This window comes from Arachis hypogaea, chromosome 10, assembly GCF_003086295.3.
Source record: "Arachis hypogaea cultivar Tifrunner chromosome 10, arahy.Tifrunner.gnm2.J5K5, whole genome shotgun sequence".
In the NCBI taxonomy this organism is placed as follows: domain Eukaryota; kingdom Viridiplantae; phylum Streptophyta; class Magnoliopsida; order Fabales; family Fabaceae; genus Arachis; species Arachis hypogaea.
Genome location: NC_092045.1, coordinates 112,261,778 through 112,283,035, shown reverse-complemented (window position 1 = coordinate 112,283,035; position 21,258 = coordinate 112,261,778). Strand labels below are relative to the sequence as shown.

General features: G+C 33.9%; 4 protein-coding genes across 5 annotated transcripts; 1 reads left to right on the top strand and 3 right to left on the bottom strand.

Annotated features, from left to right (window-relative positions):
- Positions 1-514: 514 nt before the first annotated feature.
- On the bottom strand, positions 515-3,028 carry LOC112716647 (6-phosphogluconate dehydrogenase, decarboxylating 2). The gene is made up of 2 exons (XM_025768597.3): positions 2,670-3,028; positions 515-2,078 (listed from the first exon to the last, which is right to left on the bottom strand). The coding sequence occupies exon 2, from the start codon at positions 2,066-2,068 to the stop codon at positions 608-610; it is 1,461 nt and encodes a 486-aa protein (XP_025624382.1). The 5' UTR covers positions 2,069-2,078; positions 2,670-3,028; the 3' UTR covers positions 515-607.
- A 1,001-nt stretch (positions 3,029-4,029) lies between these two features.
- Positions 4,030-6,083, top strand: LOC112716645 (uncharacterized). Of its 2 annotated transcripts, none has more exons than XM_025768596.2 (4): positions 4,030-4,272; positions 4,423-4,483; positions 4,657-4,855; positions 5,662-6,083. In XM_025768596.2, exons 1-4 carry the CDS (start codon positions 4,159-4,161, stop codon positions 5,702-5,704), a joined length of 417 nt encoding a protein of 138 aa, XP_025624381.1. In that variant the 5' UTR covers positions 4,030-4,158; the 3' UTR covers positions 5,705-6,083. The 2 variants fall into 2 exon arrangements, with proteins under 2 accessions (XP_025624381.1, XP_072061596.1); XM_072205495.1 differs by having other exon boundaries at positions 4,085-4,276.
- Positions 6,084-6,937: 854 nt separating this feature from the next.
- On the bottom strand, positions 6,938-13,976 carry LOC112716644 (plastidic glucose transporter 4). The gene is made up of 14 exons (XM_025768595.3): positions 13,488-13,976; positions 13,127-13,393; positions 11,991-12,105; positions 11,759-11,826; positions 11,079-11,211; positions 10,893-10,992; positions 10,674-10,786; positions 10,138-10,231; positions 9,628-9,781; positions 8,941-9,087; positions 8,786-8,859; positions 8,076-8,164; positions 7,840-7,954; positions 6,938-7,545 (listed from the first exon to the last, which is right to left on the bottom strand). Exons 2-14 carry the CDS (start codon positions 13,386-13,388, stop codon positions 7,363-7,365), a joined length of 1,647 nt encoding a protein of 548 aa, XP_025624380.1. The 5' UTR covers positions 13,389-13,393; positions 13,488-13,976; the 3' UTR covers positions 6,938-7,362.
- A 3,850-nt stretch (positions 13,977-17,826) lies between these two features.
- Positions 17,827-21,228, bottom strand: LOC112716643 (cytochrome c-type biogenesis CcmH-like mitochondrial protein). The gene is made up of 4 exons (XM_025768594.3): positions 20,312-21,228; positions 19,523-19,711; positions 18,389-18,520; positions 17,827-18,271 (listed from the first exon to the last, which is right to left on the bottom strand). The coding sequence occupies exons 2-4, from the start codon at positions 19,664-19,666 to the stop codon at positions 18,068-18,070; spliced, it is 480 nt and encodes a 159-aa protein (XP_025624379.1). The 5' UTR covers positions 19,667-19,711; positions 20,312-21,228; the 3' UTR covers positions 17,827-18,067.
- Between the last annotated feature and the right edge of the window lie 30 nt (positions 21,229-21,258).

The window sequence follows — 21,258 nt, the reverse complement described above, 5'->3', positions numbered from 1 at the left end:
TGTTTTGGGATTAAAAATTTTCCTAGAAATATGGAAGAATTTCTCTTTTCATAGATTACATACTAACAATCCTATCTAAGATTTGGTGGTGGAGACCCTTCAACCCGTTTGTTTTGGAAAGTTGTTGAAGTATATTTGTATAGGAAGAGAAGTGTTTAGATTTGTCAGGGATGAACAACTTGAAAGTGGAGGGATGCAGCATCATTTCAACTTGGAAATGACAGATTATATTTCAAAGGAGATTCACTATTTGAACTTTGAATGTTGACAGCTGAGAATCAAATCACAAGCCAAACAGAAATTCAAATTTGTCATTTTCTCTACAAGTTTTTGTTACCCCAAACAGTTTGCACCTAGCTAATTATCACTAATGGAGGGGTGAAAAACACCAATTAGAAAAAAGATAATTATTTCCTGAAAACTAAAAAGACTTTAGCCAACGGGGACAAATCATAAACATTCAGAAGAAGGATCACCAAATCATACAACACCCAAGCAATTAACATAGACAAAGTGAAATTGAAAGTGCTTCTTCAATTCAATTCAATTATTCATGATGAACTCAGCACAAAGCAGTGCATTACATTACATTACAAGCACCAGAAATCTAGCTTCTTGACTGTTTGGCAAGCTTGAACCACTCGGTATGGAAAGATCCCTCAATGTCAGTCCTTTCGTATGTATGTGCACCAAAATAGTCCCTCTGAGCTTGCACTAAATTAGCAGGCAATCTCTCTCTTCTGTAGGAGTCGAAATAAGCAAGACTAGCAGACATACCGGGCGTGCTGATGCCCGAGTTGATAGCAAGACACACGACTCTGCGCCAGGCCGATTGGCGATCGATGATCTCCTTCGCAAACTCCGGATCCACGAGGAGGTTAGCGAGGTTAGCATTCCTGTCGTATGCCTTTTTTATTCTGTCCAAGAATATGGCTCTTATGATGCAACCACCTTTCCAGATCCTGGCAAGTTCACCCAACTTCAAATCCCAACCCTTTTCGATACTCTTGGCACGGATCAGATTCATTCCCTGTGCATAACTACAGATTTTTGCAGCATAAAGAGCCTTCCTAACATCATCAATCAGCTTCTGCTTGTCTACTGGTTGATCACTCAAGATATCGCCAAAACCACCGGATTTGAACACCTTTGCAGCTTCAACTCTTTCCTCCTTCAATCCACTAAGGAACCTAGCATCCAAAGAAGCCTCAATCGTGGGTGTAGCAACTGATAACTCAGCAGCTTGCTGGACAGTCCACTTACCGGTTCCTTTCATGCCGGTTTTGTCGAGAACCTTGTCAACCAGATATCCATCTCCTTTATCATCCTTAATTCCAAATATATCTGCAGTGATTTCAATCAGGAAGCTCAGGAGTTCTCCCCTGTTCCATTCTGCAAAGACATTTTGTAGTTCCTCATTTGATAACTTCCCGACGGATTTTAGCACATCATAAGCCTCGGCGATTAGTTGCATATCACCATATTCAATTCCATTATGGATCATCTTAACAAAGTTACCGGATCCACCTTTACCAACATATGTCACACATGGGCCGCTGTCGGGGACTTGAGCTGCCACTTTGAGAAGAATGTCTTCTATGTATTTGTAGGCCTCAAAGGAACCACCAGGCATCAAAGAGGGACCATTGCGAGCACCCTCCTCGCCACCCGAAACTCCCATCCCAAGGTAGAGAAGGCCTAATTCAGCCATAGCTTTCTCTCTTCTCTCAGTGTTCTCATACCATTCATTACCACCATCAATGATGCAGTCCCCTTTCTCCAAGTATCCCGAAAGGGTCTTAATGGTTTGGTCCACGGGTGCACCGGCCTTAACCAGCATTATTATGACCCTAGGCTTCTGAATGGACTGAACAAAGGATTCGGGGTCATGGTAGCCGTAAACAGGAAGATTTCCTTCCTGCTTCGCTCGTTCCACAGTCTCATCAACCTTGGATGTGGTTCTGTTGTATACTGAAATGGGAAAGCCCTTCTCAGCTATGTTGAGAGCAAGATTTTGCCCCATTACAGCAAGCCCTGCAAGCCCTATTCTCGTCTTCGGTGGAGCCATTTTTTGTTTCCTGTTCAATGATGGTTAATAATTCACTCCAGAAAAGAATCATAAAAGAAGAAAGAAAACAGCATGAGGTTCTAATTTCTGAAGAACATGAGCTGTAAAGTGTAAATAGATTAAGCATATTCCAAGAATAAATATGTATGGAGAAAGAGGAATCTTCTAGTTCCAAGAATCACAACAGATTACTTTATCCCCAGAAAAGGTACTTGTTTCCTTAAATTTGTACATATATGTGAATAACAGTCCTGCAATTTTTTTTTGTTTCTCAAATATTTCTAATTCTTTACAAAAATTATTCAGCAACCAAGTTGAAAGAGCTGCATGCAAAAATGAAAACTAGTACCACAAAAAAAAATGATCCAACATCATTAATAATAATGGCATGATAAGCGAGAAACTAGAAGTAAAACCCAGATCATCAACAACACTATCTTATAGATTTCTCAGAAAACCACAACACAAACTAAAGAAGATAGGTTCATGAATCATGATCACTCACTTCTACCATCAATCAATCATATACTAACTAAAGTGCACATAAAATACAAAAACAAAAACAAAAAAAAGAAAGAAAAAGAGTAGGTTTAATGCAAACCTGGTTTTATTGAAATTCGAATAGAATCAGAGAAAATCTAAGGTGTGGTGTATGTGGGAGAAAATGAGAAAGTAGAAAGATATTAAATAGAGGTGAATTTGGTATGCCAAGACAAAGAGGTGAGTGAGTACCAACTACACCAAGCAACGTTTTTGGAAAAAAGAAAGAAAAGAACAACCACTTTCTTAGTTATGAATTATGATTGAAGAAAAATATGAATTATTATGAATTTTTTATATAAGCTGGGGTCAAAATTGTCCGACCAATCAACAAATTTAGGTTGGTGGAGATGCTCAAATGAATAACATGATCATTTGATTCCATTCAACCTCAACTTTCATAAATCTATTTTAAGTTGCAAATCCAATCGATTAAGAATGATTTATTTAGCTTCAGCATGTGTTACAAAAAGTTGAAAGATTTAGTGCATGTTTGGACGTCATTATTTTGTTAAAAAAATGATATTTTTTTAATAAAAAAAGATCTTTTTTTATTTTTTAACGTATTTGTCAAATTTCTAGTAGTAAAAGTAAAAGTACTAGTAAAATAAAAAAAAGATCTTTTTTGAGAAGCTGTAATTTACATCTTTTTTTAAAAGATCTTTTTTTCTTAAAAAAAAAGATGTTTTTCATGTAATAAATAAACAAAAAGGTACTTTTATATTGTTATACTCAAACATAATTGATAGATAAAAAGACCTTTTTACATAAGATATCCAAACATAAAATTACTTTTACTTCTCAATAAGATCTTTTAAAAAAAGATAACTCGAAAAAAAAACTTTTCTTAAACTGTATTAAGAATTTAAGATGGTTGTGTTTTATATTTTTACCTTTTTTTTAATAAAATTATTTTAACATTTGGTTGAAAATAGCTTTTTGCCATTATGATTGTCTTTCCGGAAATACGTAATAGTAAAAATTGTAATTACAGTGATCATAATAATAGATGTAGTGATTTAAAAGTTAATTGATTGCAGATTTAAATTTCTCTATCTATAGTATAAAAAAGTTTCATAAAAAACAACTTAATGTAAATCTTCGCATAAAACTATTTTTACACCAAATTATCATTACATCTGTATAAAACATGCAGATATTGTTAATTAAAGTGAAAACTTAGGAGAAGTTGACTTCACATGAAGTTAATATCTGAGAGGTGTTAGATGAAAATTTAGTCAAATCAGTCAACTCATCTAACGACTCTCAAGTATCAACTTCACGTAAACTCGATTGCACCTAAGTTTCCACTCGTTAATTAATTATGTATTTTTAATCATTTTAAAAACCAAAAAAAAAAAGAAAAATAAGGTTTATATTATATTTTTTGTATTTAAATCTTTTATTTTGTGTCATTGACCAAAAAATAAAGGAAATCTCATAATGTATTTATTTTGTTTTATTTATTTTTTCCACGGTAAAAAATATTAATCTTGACCCTGCATGACCGAAAATTCAAATAGAGACGGGAAGAGCAAAGAGAGGCAGCCATGGAAAAAGAAGAAGAGGAGCGAAGAAGAGAAGCAGCAATCGCATCATCACCATGCCTGCGACCCAATTTCAGCGCCAAAGGTGTCACCCAAGATCAGCTATCCAAGTTTCGTGTGGGTATTCACTTTAATTTTCTTTTCTGAGATTTTTCAACATTCGAAAACCATTGCGAAAATTTGACGTTTTCCAACGGTCTAGGATCTGGGTTGTTTTTCTTCCCTTTGCATTGATATTTACAGTGTATTTGCTTTCAAATGGTATAGGAACTGCACAAGAAGCGCTTACAATTGAAGTCCAAATCAAAGTTCAAAGCGAAACTGAAAGGTTCCTATTGTAATTTTTCATGTGCATGGTGTTGTGCTGTTTTGTTAGTTATTTTCAATTGAGAGGGACTTGTGAGTAATTAATTTTAGTTAGTAACTTGCGAAAAATAGTTAATCCTTCACTCTTATTTTGAATTTTCTGTTATTTTTAACTTCCACCTTTGGGTTTTGTAGATGATGCTAAGACTTCTCAAGGTAATGATCATTCAAGAAGCCAAAAAAGTGGAACTGAAGATTTACAAGTTGATGTCAAAGAATCATCATGCCCCTTGAAATGTGATGCTTTTGCTACCAGAAAAAATGATAAGGACTCGAAAGATAATAGTAATACCTCTCTGGTTTCTGCACCAAAGAAACAAAAGTTGCATTGGGGGTATAACTCTAACTCCACTTTGGTTAATTGAGCTTAATTGGTACTTAGTAATACTCATTCAGTTCTTTGGTTTCAATTTGCCCCTTTTTATCCTTAAGAGTTAGTACTTAGTAATAGGTACACCCACTAGTTATTTTGGTCCTTTAAATTTTGATAAATCAAAATAGTTTCTGTAGGTAGCAAATGTGGGTCAAATCAGTGGAGTCTCTTGAGGAATTAACTTGTGTTACTCATAAGGACTGTTTTGACCTATCAAAATCTACAAAAACCAAAATGATTCACATGTGTACCTACAAGGACCAAAGTGAGCATTAACTGTAATCTAGGGAATAATTCTATTATTGATACTCTTAAAAATCTCTCATATCAAATTAAGATAACAGATTCATGTAGTCCAATATTAATCAAATCAGGTTATTGAGTGACTGTTAATTTCTGTAAAACAATATTCAGAAGCATCAGATTTAAGAGAAAGAGACACAAATTACATTTGTATTTTGTTCGGTAGTGGCGTGGGAGAGTGTCAGAAAACACACGAAATTTTTGTCATAGTGTTCTGTCTTCAACTCTTCATCACCTCTTCTTTTTTGGAGATACAGAAAGTACAAGAATTTTTTGTCTAGTGACACACTATCTCTGCCTTTGTTTCTCATTTCAAACAAAACGTTAAAGACAATTTTTGTTTGTGTTTATGGGTTGTTTCAAACCAAAAAAAATTGCTATAATTGTGTTCAGAACATGTAGTTTTATTTGTGATACTTGAACAGTTCAGAATCTTAGTTGGTGTCTGTTATTGATATTTGTAGGCTTGACACCAAGGAAAGGTGGGAGAGGAAGTCCAACATGTAGATATCACCATGGAACTGCTGTGAGGAGGATTCCATGGAATTTCTTCAAAATATTTAAACATGGGTTGAGTATTTGGTAAAAAGACCTGTAAGTAAGTGCTCATGTTGTGCTGTGCATGCAGAAAACAGAATAGTAGGATAAAGGGAAAATCAAAATTTCATGTTTGGAGGCTTGATAAGTTGACAAAGCTGGATTCGTTATAGCTTGTAAAGAAGATAGATGACAGAGCTAATTACCTTATAAGGAATTATAACTAGTTATATTAGCATATGATCTGACATTGTATAATGTACCCATGAACACATCAATGTCATGCTGAAGTTCTGTAAAGGATTATACAACATCTCTGCTAATCTTACATAACCTGTTTACTCCAAAATCCATACTACTAGATTATCATTGTGCAGGAGCATTGTCCACTAAGGGATTGTTTGTCAGATGAATTTTGATAAAAGGAGACCGGAATAGAAAACTTGTAGTGCAAATTTTATACCTCCAAAAATTCAGATACTTGAGTGATGAATCTAACAACCCCTACAGATTCAGATGCTTTATGATTAATCTGAAATGAGAAATTGTAAACCTTTAAAATACCTTGATGGCTAAATCTTGGTAAACAGTAGTATAAGCTAGTTAACTGAATCCCTTTATCAAGTGGAGTGGATCTCAGACTACAGATTAAATTGCTATTTGGCAACTTTAGGTTTATTTGGTTGATCAGAGTTCAAACACTACAATCTTTTGGCATATCATTTTTATTTCTTTGATCTGTTACTATTATTTTGTGTACATTCTTATATCAATATATTCAAATGGAGTATATACTTAAATAGGTCCTTAAGAAATTTTGAATAAGACGTTTTCATTTCCAAAAAAAAATTATTACATTGAGGTTCCTAAACTTTATAAAAGTAAGATATAAAAGTCCTTTTATCACATTTTTGAGGACTTATTTGTCTAAGTGAAAACAACGGAATTGACTAAGATAGAAACTTATATATCTTATTTTTGTGAAGTTCAAGGACCTCGACGTAATAAAATTTTTCAAGGGACAAAATCATCCAATACGAAATTCCTTAGGGACTTATTTGAAAACATCCTCATTCAAATGCAAAGGGAAAGTTGGAGTAGTTTCTTATCTAACTCAAAAGGTTACCTGAAGTTATGGATTTTCGGTAAATTTGAATTATTGAATTTAACACGTAAACTTGATTCAGGGTCTGAACTTGAGAGTTTGATAAACTTGGAAATCCAAGAAACCTCTAAACTTATTGCTTCCAGAAAGAGAAGTGTACAATTAGTGCCAACATCATGGCTTATTACATCAAAGGAAACTCTAAAGGCTAGAGGAATCTTATTCAACCCTGATAAATTGAAGCGAGAAACTGAGAAGGTTCTTGACAATATCTACCAAACATACATTCTAGACAAAATTTCAGTTCCAAAATAGATACAAAGTACAGACGCTTGACCATAGCTCACATATCATTCCCATATTTTCACGACTGAAACTTGGCAACAATAAACTACTAGCAGCCGACCGGCTCGCCAGGCAAGATGATGACCATTGAGTAAAGAAAGCTAGCATCAGTTCTAAAGGCAAAACAATTCCATGAGCAGCATTGTAATTATGACCACATGCACCTTATGGAAGATTTTCAATTCGTCGGACTGAGGGCACGTTCTATTTCCTCCAAAGATCGACCCTTTGTTTCCACCACGTTACCTGCTATGTACAAGACAGCGAGAATGCAAACGCCCGAGAACCCCAAGTAAACAGAGCTGATGCCAAACTTGTTCACCACACTCAAAAAGTAGAGGCCGATGACAAAGTTGGAGATCTGATAGGACAAGAAAATAATCCAACTTTCGTTATCAGAAAAATATTTAGGCAACCAAGAAAGGCTGTACAACAATAAAAATGCAAAATAAGTCATACCAATCAGGGTATCACATAGAAAGAAATAGATCCAAAATTTTTGAGGTAGAATAATCAACCTATTTCCTAAGTAAGTTTCTTCAATTATAGTATCAGGCAAATCAATATGAATATGTAGACATAAAATGATAGCAAGATGTATACAGGAGTTACGCGTAAAACATTAGAGTTTAGACTGCTATGCAAAATCACTCACCCAGTGTGTGCCTAATGACAAAGAAACTGCTTTGGCTCTGATTCTAGAAGCAAATATCTCTGGTAGAAGCAAGGCAGGCACAGGACCAGCACCAAGGGAGAAGGATAGGACATAGCTGGTTAAATTCGTAGATCGCAGAGTCAACAGAAATGGAAAGACTAAATTATAGAGAGAACAATAGGACATAGCCATATGTTAATTGAGGTTTAAATCTTTCAGATGTTCAAATGACTTACAGAACAGTCCCAAGGACTGCAAGTGTGCCTGAGTATGGCGCAAGGACCTTCCAAGTAAAAGACAGGGAAAGAAGCAACATAGAAGCAGCCTGTGAGAAAGAAAAATTGGTTAATTAGTAAAGCCAGTAGTAACGGACACATGGTTAATTGGAATAGAAGATACACCTTCCCCTTAACCAGTGCTCTTGGGTATAAAAAAATTGGTGCTGGGAGAACCATTCCCCCTATGGGATACCAAATGCTCAAATAGGATTGCCTCCAATAGGAGGATACCTATGGTTTAAACCCAATAGTATCGGCATGTTAACGTAGACGAAGACTAGGTAAAAACTATTCATATATAGAAAAAGGAAAATTAGCATTCAGATAATTTAAAGTACTATGGAAACACTGATGTACCCAGTGCTACTTACATCCATAATTTGGCATGCATGCCTTTGGGATATCATGGCTGAGTTGAAAGCCAAAAGGAGATGGGTTTTAACTAATCATGGTAATTTAAAGGGTAAAGTATATAAGCCCTATTGTCACACACAATAAAAGTGCAAGAAATGTCTTTTAACCCAAGAAAGTTTAGCCAGAGAGCATTAGGGCCACGAAAATCACATTTTACATTCAAGCTTGTGATATTCCAGCATATCACCAATCTATAGTTAATATATTATGTTTTTATGCTTTAGGTCTGGATGCATGCAGAAAATAACTAGTACCATCCCAGTAAAACTTGTGATAAGGAGACTTTTCCTTCCTTGTTTGTCCATCAAGGAGGAAGCAATAGCAGTTCCTGCAACAAAATAAACATCAATCATAAAAAGTATCATGCCATGCATATTGCACAAAGCTAACTAATATTAAAAATACTAACCAAAAACATTTGATGCACCAACTAGGGCACTTGCTGCAACATCAGAAGCGATTCCGGCACTGCGAAACACAGAAGTTGAATAATAGACGACAGCATTTATTCCAGCCATCTGCTGGAACAAGAAAAGTGCGGCCCCAACGCTCACAACTGAGATAAGACATTTTAGGGAATTACAACACCATTTTATGTAAGAAAGCATTCATCAACACCAGACTCCAGAGTAAACCAAAGGAAATTCAGCAGTGAAAGAAAAAACATAAACTGTTGGATGATTATCACTAAGATATAACACTTCACAGTTCACACTTCACACAAATATTTTACGTACAACGGGCATGCCTCAGTGAAGTCAGAACATTAAAGGTAGTCTCTTGGGTTATAAAATCTGACAATGCTATGGGTTTATATCGAAACAAGAGAATTGGCTTTCAAAAAACATATTCAAGATAAAATTATCACAAATCACAATAATTATGTTTATGTATATAGGACTAGATGGACCCCCTTGAAATAAGGAATATTTTTGACAAAGCCTTCAAATGATGAAGCTTAGCACAAATGATAACAAGCAGATAAAATTAACTGAAGTAGGGATGATATAATAGCAATTCTTTATATGACATTGAAAGAATTTTTTTAATGGGGTTATTAAAACTAGATTAGTCATCAACATAAGCTTTTTGGTACCTTTCCAATATCTGCTACTAAACAGATCAAACCACCCTGCTTCAGGTTCAGAAGAACCTTGAGTTGCTGCTGTTAAGTCACGCATAACTGCAGCAACTCTTTCTTTCCCATATAGTGTTTTGATAGCCTTTTCAGCTTCAGCTATTTTTCCTTGCTGTAAAATAATAAATGGAATTTTCTCAAAAAACTACCATAAAATTCATTGCATCAAATCTTAACTAACAAATATCATAAAGAGTAAAATATTCATGTTCTGATGAATTAAAATTACCAAACACAAGTATCAAAATTCTTACTTTTCCAACCCAGTTTTATAGTAAAAAGCAATTGATAATGTCTTTAGTATATTTAAAACAACTATATGGAAGGTTCACGAGTAGAATACTTGACAAAACTCATTGATAGATCCAAAAGCAGCAGCTTCTGTTTTTTTTTCAATGGCAATTTGTCAGATAAACTTATTACTCCCACGAGGCCACGACATAAGATAACACTTAATTGCAGGACAACCTGAAAAAGCCATCGGGGACTCTCCGGAGAAATTGCCATTCCAAGTGCTAACAGAACTGATGGAACAATTGCAATGCCAAACATAGTCCTCCACCTGGAAAAAAAAAAAAAAAACCAATAAAATTGAGTCAGTTGGAGAAGGTAGAAAAACTTGCCAATAAGTGACTGTGTATCAAAGTTTGTCTATTAACTCAAGTTGAAAATAAGAAATTGAAAACATCCTCGAAGATTTCTCTTTGAAAAGGAAAAGAACAGTAGGAAAATCACAAAGGAAAGATGGTCTTGTTAATCTATTTGTTTCTCAATTCAAAAAAAGGCACAAGTTTTCCCAGTCGTCACACTGAATAGAAGAAAATAATAGAACTAAGAATTTTGCTTCCAAAGTTATTTACACTGAATACATTAATTTGCATCTCCAACATACATGCTACAGCATCTGAATGATATGATTCATCAGGAGAAATAAACAGCTCACAATGGTAGTGGTGAAAAATTCCCAAATAAATAAAAAGCTTTATGATGAAACAACTCAATACCATATAGGGTTTCCTGCCAGAGGTAACCCAGCCACCAGAGCCAGAAGAATCCCAATACAAATAAAAAGTTGATTAACAGATCCAAGAGCTCCACGAATTTCTGTTGGTGAAATCTGCCCATTATATATATATATATGTAAACATTGTCACAAGGCTCACATAAATACATAAACATTTAAAAATGTTGACAAATGTAAGAGTAATTTCAAAGGTCACAACCTCAGATATGTATAGTGGTACAATAGCAGATGTGACCCCAATTCCAATACCAGCAAGCAACCGACCAATGATCATTGTCTGAACACTTTGGGCTGTAGCACTGTAAGTATAGCATAGCTCAAAACATCAGATACATAGCACATTATACAAAAGATAAAACCTTGTCCTAAAGAACAATTAACATACCAAAGAAATGCTCCAATTGCTAGTGGGATTGCATCTAACTGAAAAGTCCTAGTTCTACCAAATTTGTCAGCCAATGTTCCACCGGTAAAGGAACCAACAGTTGCACCAGCTAGGAGAGTGCTGACAATCCAACCTGCTCAAGGATTTTCCACCCATGAAAATCAAGAGAAAACTACTATCGGGACTATACAATAATACAAGCAAAGCTAATATACTTTATAACCAAAAGATGAAAACATGAGGCATACAAATTCACATGCTAACAAAAATAATAAACCGTTTTTTACTTATGTTTCTGCACCCTTTCATTTTGTTTGTATAACAGGGTCATAACATGGACAGAAAGTAATATGAGAACTTTGATGGCTACACACACTAACATAAAAATATAAGAGCAGAGTTAAAAAATAGGAGAAACTATTCTCCTTTCTTTTATGTAAATATATGGTATTTTCATAGAAATGTACAGTTTTCATTGGGGAGTGGATAAAACCACTCCCAAATTGATAATGTCACTCCAATTTGATAAGTTTTAGGTATAGATGTACTTTGCATTGAGGGTAGTATCTCCCAAATTGGGAGTGACACTGTTAGTTGCAATATCCACTCCCTTTTCATTGCTCATAAAATAAACATTTCAAAGTAGTTTAAAACTATATATAAAAAGAACTAAAATGTACCTTGTAAAACAGTATTTTCAACTATTCCAAGATCCTTTGCCATGTATTCTAGAGCACCATTCACCACCCTACCCAAACAAGGCATTGTTAGAAGTTTGCAACATAAAGATACTATCTAATGAAAAACAGTGATATAACAATAGAATCCAACAATGTGTTGCAGGCACAACATTGTTGACATAACTTAGATGGTTATAAACATAAACAGATACTGTAAAGAGGCAATCCATACCCAAGATGATAACCAAATAAAATGGCTCCGAGGCAAGCAACACCAACATAGGGCAGAACAGTTCCAGAAGATTTCCCCTGAGGAACGGTGGGGACAACATCCTCGACACCTCCATCTGCAACTCAATTTTACTTACTATTATGAGCATATTAATATATCAGAAAGCCAGAAGCGCCAGATTCACACAGAAAGCTGCTGAACCTTGGAAAGCGGCCTAAGACTTTGAAAATATTAGACATGTAAAAGAAACTTCCAACACTAAAAGGAGTGTTTTCAGAATTAACTCAATAAATTAATGCCTATGCAACTGCACATTGGGCAATGTAAGCATATTCAAATGATACACATTCATGAATCATGAGATGACACCAGGACTTTGAGAGCCACCAAGAGCTAAAAACAATAATAAGGATGAATGGATACTATAATATACACTTTCAAAACCTATATTTTTCAAAAGAAAATTAATTCTTCAAAACCAATGTTCCTAACAGACCAGTTGATACGTGTCTGAGACATGCAAAAATCATGGCAGATTTCAAGCCTCAAAAATGGTGCCCATCCCAATTTAACATCACCTATCTCCCACTCCATCTCCTACGCCACAACCTCATTAAGAGGTCATCCAAGATCTTGACAAGGAAACTCTACAGCCACACACACATAACCTGTATCCAGCCTTAACCAAAAAAAGAGTATAGACTTGTCTAGCTATAAAAATTTACAACCACATTGAAATTCACCACCTATTTAACAAATCAATGCTTTACTTCATACATTATGACCCCCTACCACTTATCAAAAGAATTTCATTCCCACACACACACACACACAGAGACAGAGAGACAGAGAGACAGAGAGAGAGACAGAGAGAGAGAGTAACACGGATAACATGTACACAGAGATAAGCAGAGAATTATCAGAGAACAACATTGCAGTTCAAATGTTCAATACAAAACAACAATAAAATGATAAACAAACAATCTCACCATGAAAGCAGGCATCGAGCAAATAAATCATGGCTCCTCCATACATGACTCAATCATATTTCAAATCTTTGGTAAATGTAGTTAATAAAAAAATCACAATAATCAATAAATCCAACAAATTAAAGCCACTAGAAACAGCATACAAACCAGAAGCATGAACCCTGAGTGATCTAGTCTTAGCAGGATACCCAAGCATGTGATTAAAACCAAGTGAAGCTCTATCCAGGTGAGTTTCCACAGTAACAGAACCAAGCCTTAAGCCAAAGCAATTACTACTATTAGGCATGCATACTCTTCTAAATCTCACACCACTCCCATTTCTCAAGCTTCCAAAATCCACCAAAGAATTCTGCTTTTGAACCCTTATAGTGGCACTGGTTCCTTTAAAGGCAAAACTTGATGCTTGCATGGTAACTGATCAAAATTCCAATAAACAGAAAATTAAACCAAAAAATACACATTAAATATATTAATAGAAAAAAGAGAATGGCTCGAGATGAATTATTACCGTGTGAAAGAGAGTGCAGATTGAAAGGGTGAGGAAGATTTTTGTGTTGTTAGTGTGGGTTGTGTTCCACAAAGTAAGAAACAGAGAGAAAGAGACTGAGCTCTGTTCTTCGATGGAAGATTGGAGCTTCGGAAGGACCGCATACAACAATGGCGAAGATTGTGAATTAATTATTATTAATAATAATTTTGGTGTACTTTAAAGTGTTTTTAGATGATTATTTTGATATGCTAATTATTATATCTTCATTCCAAATACTGAAAACCATGAAGAGGAGTATCCATCATATTTATTAAAAAAATAATGACATATATATTTTAAAGTATAAATATGTTCTCTATTCCTTATTTTTTCTAACTATAGACGGTATTGGGAAAAAAAAAAGGGATGGAATCAACATAAAAATTTTAAATTTAAATGAGACATACAAGGAAAAATTACAATTTTTATAAATATTTTGGGTTGTGTGATGGATCAGAAACTTACGAGATTTTTGATACGAGTTGTATAATACTATAATGTATTGGAGATTTGTGATTCGAAACAATAATCAGATTATTAAAAGTTATTAAAAGACACTATCATACTCTTTTTATATAATTGGTAATAATTATCTTATCTTATTTAACTAAGATAAGATAAGATAAATATTTAAATTTAAATTTAAATATTAGACCATAATATTAAAAGTTATTAGTCCGTTTTCGCATGGTAACCTAATATCGAGTTTTTGAATTTGTTAATCGTTTCGAAGAGAGATCCAGAGACCCGTCCAACTAATTTCCTAATTATGTTTCTTTATTGGCATTATTTTACACTAGTGAAATAATAATCACATTGGTATTGTTAAACAACTTTTTGGATATAAGTTTTTATGATAATATAGAAAATAATACATCAAAAATTTCACCGAGTGTTATTTAATGTTTTGCTAAGTGTTGCAAAATTAATAAAATTATTGAGCAAACAATATCTTATTTTTTAATTAGAGAAACTTTTGAGGACCAGCAACTTTTAATATTTTTAGTTATTACTTGATCAGTATAAATATTAAATTATTTTTAATAAATAAATTTTATTAATTTATGCGTGTAAATTTTAAAAAATTTATATACAAATTGTATTGATTTATGTGTGTAAAATTCTGATAAATATAAATATAAATTATATATTTATTATGTACAAAACATTTATAAATATAGACATAAATTATTACCGATCAAAAATAATAATATTTACTGGGATAATTTACTTATTTAAATAAAATGTATGAATCCTTTACCCAAATGTGCAAAACAGATAGTTGTTACGTGCATGTGCAAAAACCCTATTCTATGTAATCCGTGGCAACCAACCACGGTTTATGAAATGCACATAAACCGTGGTTGGCTAGGACGGTTTATGGGAAAATTTTGTTGCGTGTAAACCGTGGGAGGTTCCAGCGGTTTATGAAGGGGGCGTGGTAGGCCGATGAGAAGTGTGGAGGGTAGTGCTGAGAAGTGTGGAGGGTACTGCTGAACTTGAAGGCCGATGCTGCGCATGTGGATCGGCACCTGTGTCATCGTCGCTGTCACCTACGATATCAACAGGCTCCTGGTCAGAGTCATCGTCACACATTGCATTCTCTACTTGATCAGATCCACCAAAGTCTTCCATATAAGGTAACAGGCCACCGCCGGTACCCACAACGTGAGGAGGCTCAAAGACTGCTGCATTCTCCAAAGGTACAGAACCAACAACCTCCGTTCGCTCTAAATCAGCCGCGAATGAATGTGATTGAACTGGCGGAAGATACGGTCTGACCGCAGGCATCGAACTAGATGCACCACCCGCGTCAGTAGGGCTAGGAATTGGAGCGGATGCCCCAGAACTATCGACACCAACCTCCAACTTCGCGAACAACTCATGGATTCTGATCTCTGGAAAACTCCTTACACAATAGAACAAAACCCTAATATCTTCATCAGCCTTAACCGCAAAGGTATCATACTGAACACCGGTCGAGACAACTGCGATGGGAATCTTGTAGAATAGTTTCTTCACCCACTTGCTACCCAACACGCCAAGCTTCTGCAAGATGCTGTTCTTCAAATCTGACAAACTCATGGACGAACTGATAAAAATACTCAGTGGTTCTCTGTCAGTAAACTTCACACCATAGCTTTTGCTTTTTTTAATTTTCTCAGAGCAATGCACTAAGGCAAGAAAATTCTCTTCCTCACTTGCCATTGTGAGAATGATCTCTTATGGAGCTTGAATGACCCACACATATATAGAATTCCCGTCATTGTAAATCGTGGGAACCTACAAGGTTTTCTGGCCATAACTGAACCTTCATAAACCGTTGTAACCCACAAGGGTTTATGGCCAGTGCACCTTCTTCATAAACCGTGGTAGCCTACCACGGTTTATGCCTTCCACGTCCCTACATAAACCGCTGGAACCTTCCACGGTTTACATGCAACAAAATTTCCCCATAAACCGTCCCAGCCAGCCACAGATTATGTGCATTTTAGAATCCGTGATTAGTTGTCACGGATTACATAGAATAAGGTTTTTGCACATGCACGTAACAACTATCTGTTTTGCACATTTGGGTAAAAGATTCGTCCATTTTATTTAAATAAGTAAATTGCCCTATTTACTGATTATATAACATTCTTCTTTCAATTATTTAAAAAAGTCTATAGATTTATGAAACTCACATTAAAAGACCTTCGATTTATTTCTTAAAATAATATACTTACGTTTGGAAAAAATAAAAAAGAAATCAATTTTAGAAACTTAAAATCTAAAACTAAAACTAAAAACTGGAGTTGTTAAAGTCAACTAACGTAAATAAAAAAAAAAAACAACAACAACAACACTCAGTTGACACCTTAACTGGACTGACTCACTTTGTACATCAGCTACGTTAAGAAAATAATATTTGAGAATGCTAAGGTCTAAGTGACAATATGGTAACAACTAACAAATAAAGAAATTTGAGAAAGCTTTGACTAAAAACATCTTGCAGTTGGTAAAAGTAAAATGAATAATTTTAAAGGTTATTAAGTATTGGATCTAAACCAATATAAGCCAAATCAGTAAAGATTGTGTGTTGAATTTTCTCATCCTTAACTCTCTTTAAGTTTTGCCAATTAAATTTAGGAAAAGTATAAGGAACCAAAAGCTTATCAGCAAAAAATTAAATAAAATTATATTAATTTATATTAATAATTAATTAATTTTAAATTTTTTAAATTTAAAATTTAAAAAATTTTAAATTGATTAAATAAATCTAATTAAAACCTATAAAAACCTTTCTTTTTTTTCTCACATTAATCTATCCACTTCTAACAATTACAAATTCAAAAAATATATAAAAGAACATCCATTTAATATGAAAAAGAAACATTCTAATACTTAGTAGAAGAAACATCCATATATATTAATTCGTAAAAATTTTAAATTTATCCAAAGATATTTAGCTGAATTTTGATTGATATACTTTTAGTTCCTAACTTTATTCTTAAATTTAAATTTTCTATTTTGAAGAAAGAACACAAAATATAATCATCATCATCATCAAGAGTGCTTTGAACAAAATGAAAGTAGATAAGAGAGAAAGTGGAAGTAAGTGACTTGGGAAGTGTGGATTAGATCATATTATGGAATTAAGGAATGAGGTTGCGTTTTGATGTCGCCACTCGTGACATTGGATTGGATCCTCTGCCCTTACTGTCCTTTTCTATACCATTCTTTTTTTTTTTTTTGGTGACTCTTTTCTATACCATTCACATGTACTGGTCCCCATTTTTCAACTGGTCAACTATAACTATTATTTTTTTTATTTTTTAATTAGTCTTTAGTCTTTACATAATTTTTAATTTTATAATTAAATCTTTTTTATATTAAAAATATTAAAATTAATAAAATATTTTTTTTAAAAAAATATGTAGACAAAAATTTAATTAGATTCTTAATTATAGATATTTTTAATTTATAAAAAAATATTTAATTAATTTTAATATTTTTTATTTTAAAAAAATATTATTATAAAATTAAAAACAGTATAAAAATTTAATTAAAAAATATATAAAAAATTAATTACAAATTTAATAAAAATATAATGACCAATAAAATAATTATTTTTTTTCATTCAATATATTTCTAAAAAATCTTTTCATTCTCAACACCTTTCTTCTCCATTTCCTCTTTTACTCTTCTCTATTTCTAATTTGTTATAGATCTGTTACACAAAGTTATTTATTTTTCAGAATATAATGTCTTATACTTTTACCTGATTTTATTTCAATATTATTAAAAACATAAAAAGCAAAGAACAAAAAAAAAAAAGTGCTACAATTCCCCTTATAACTTTTTTAATAGTAAAACACTATTAAAATATTTGACAATACATCATAGTCTATGTAAATGCCACTAATAACATTGTCTTGGAAATGAATTACTGATTCTACCTTAATAAATTACATCAAATTTTCTCTTCAACTTGATATTTTATTTCTTTCTATCCATAAAATTCACCAAGTTACCCAAGCAAGGATTAGAGCCATTACAGGATGATATAATCAACGGGATCATTGACCTCGCCATCTCCGCCACCACGAAGAAGTTCTTGCTACCTGAGAAGGAGGCGGTGTAAGAACATCAAGCATGGTTTCCTTCTCTCTTGGAGTCAATGGAATGCCTCTAACAAGATTCAAAGCCATGATATGAACATTAGTCTTTTGTCTATGCTTACTGTAAGCCCATACTCCAGCAGCTGCACCTGCAAATAGCACCTATTTGAAAGCAAACATTTCTGGACTCAGCACATATTCAACTACATTATCGTGAAAAACTAAAAATTAAATCAAGAAGTTCAAGTGTTTTTCATCATCTGAAAATATTTTTCTTACCGGTGATAACCACAAAGCTGCTGTTTGCATATCAAACTTTGGTGCATAAAGTACAGTCTCGCCAAAATCATCCTCGAGTTTCTTGTAGATCTCCTTGTCAGACTTTCCGGACCGAATTTCATCTCGAATTAACTACAATATAGTTCCGGTGTTTACATCATAGCACAACAATTTGTTTCCTAAGGCTTCTAGCAAGCATGTTTATTTTATATTATACAGCATAAATGTATGGAAGGACAATGATCTTCCGAAACATGTTACAGAAACAGTTATTTCAAACTCGAGGAATCTAATAGGAAGCAGCCTGGTATACGCTGTTTGATTTCCTTAACTTCCCTTAGACAGTAGTTTGAATAATTGGCAAGGAAGGAAACAAAATTAAGGGGGATGAAAGGATCTTATGTATTTCGATACGAAGTTTCAAAATTGTTTATTTTCTTAAAGACACTATTAGGCGTACATGGATAGGGAAATTTTTTGAAAATTAGAAACAAAGCCGAAATAAGAATTAAAAAGATTAACTATATCCATAACACAGAAATAGTCCATTCATAAGCAATATAGACAAATTGAGCATTGATAACTCATCAGATGAGATAATATCATAACAATTAACAAAGTTTGGCCATTAGGCTTGTTTAGAGACATATTTTTAGTCTCCTGAAACCAAAAAATCATCTCAATCCTAATAATTCATGTTCCCTTTTTCTAATTATTTCAACTTTGGAGACTTTTAGAACTTAGAAGTTTGTTAGGATCACATTTCAATTAAATTTGTCAAGCAAAAGAGTACATGGGTTTATTTACACTAGTAGGGGAGCTGGGGAGGGAGAATCTTTGTAAACTAGAGAACGTGGAACTTCTTATAATAGATAGAAAAACCAACTTATTCTATTACAAATAACAAACAATACAAACACAACTCATATATGCTCCTGCACCATGATGTGTGTCTAATTCTATTGTTGTAATTCATTCATTCTGCATTCATCAATAAATGGTATCTTTTGAACAAAGTTCATAATAAACTGTTTAGACTATAAAAAGGACATTCAAATCAAATATTGTTTTCTTTTTTCAAAGAAAAAAGTTGAAATGGTAAGGGACTTAGAAGAAACAATAGAGTAGAGGTACCTTTCTGAGCAGAATTGCAACGTCTGCTTGAGATTCTTCAATGGATTGACTCCCACACTCTGTACACCTTACATTGTGACTGATGCTTCTTGCTCTCGCCTCTACAATTTGGTTCTTCTTCACTGGATCATCGTCACTCGCCATTCAAAGCTACCGGACAAAGCTAGTAATATTAATGTGAAAATGCAGCTGCAAAATCCGTTAAAACTTAGTAACCATACCCCATCTACTTAGTGTGTTAAATAGTTGCAATTCACTACTGCTAGCATATTGAGCTTTGCAATTCACTTTTATAAAGCCATATTTCGACCCGAGATGTTTCGAGATGCCTCTCATTTACTGACAAACGGCATGAGTTTTTCCCTATATGGATCCTATTTCAATTGGAAGTAATGAGTTGATCCTTAATGCAAATATCAGAAAGTTCATCTTCTTCATTCAATTCACCCTTGTTTAAACCAAGGTTCTGAAACTGGACCATTCAGACTAGCAACAGCAACCATACCATACCAAATCAAATCAATAAGCTCATAACATAACATCATCATCATCATCAACAACAACAACAACAACAAAACTTTAACATACCAAATTAAGAATATCATAAGCCACAGAAGAAACAACAAATTAAATTAACAGAACTACAGAGGCAACATAAGAAAAAATTACAGAAACATTTGAAGGAAGTGACGATGGAATCCAAAATTCGCAAGGAGGGGACAAAAATTTCCAGAAGCAACTAGATTCGGTGGGAAAAACAGCAGAAAAAAAAACAAGAAGAATACTAACCAGTGAAGGGACGGCGCCAGCTGAAGAAAGAGAAGCGACGTATGGCGGAGTGACGAGATGCGACGGAGGGCGAAGTATAGGGACGCGGCGGCTGGAGGAGGAAGGGAAGAACGGCGGCTGGAGGAGGAAGGGAAGAACGGCGGCGGCGGGAGACTGAGAAGAGGAGTGGGAGAGAGAGGGGTGAGGAGAAGAAGTGGAGACTGGAGAGCTTGGAGGGCTAGGGTTCCGGTTTTACTGAACCGTTTCTCCGGTCTAACTCTAGTTTTCAGTTTGAACTTTGAAGGGTCCTGCCATCTAATTGAACCGACCGAGCTTTGGTTTCTGGTTTGACCAGAAGGTCCGGTTTGAGATGCATATGCCGTTGGAGTTTGTTTGCTGCATTGAAAATTTCTTCATTGCAATGAAATGTGTGTGATCGGTTACATTACCTGAGGTATAACTCTTTGATAACTTTTTTTTTTAAATTAAGAGTGAAATTCAAATCCAAGATTTTTAAAAAATGACGAAGAGACTATACTATTTGAGTTACAACTCATTGATATTATTCATGATAATCGAGGATTTTAATAACTAAATAAAAATAATATCAATGTCATTTATAATCTATAATCTAATTGCTATACAAATAATCTTTTATCTCTCAGCAAATGATAAACTCTAAATTATTTTAATTATTTTCCTGGTATAATACATTTCTCATATTGACTTGAATATTAGAAAGCCTCTTACAGATTCCTCATCCAGTGAAGTAGTAGAAAAGTCCCTTTTAACTTCATTTCGAATGAGCTATATACATCGATTGGTGTTATCAACACACAAACAATAGTAAGTATTCTGTTATGCTCTGTACTATCTTTTTATTTCTGTCATGAGATGGTTGACAACAATATCTAAATTCCAAGCCAAACAAAAAAAAACATTATACACTTTTCACCAAAAAAAGAATA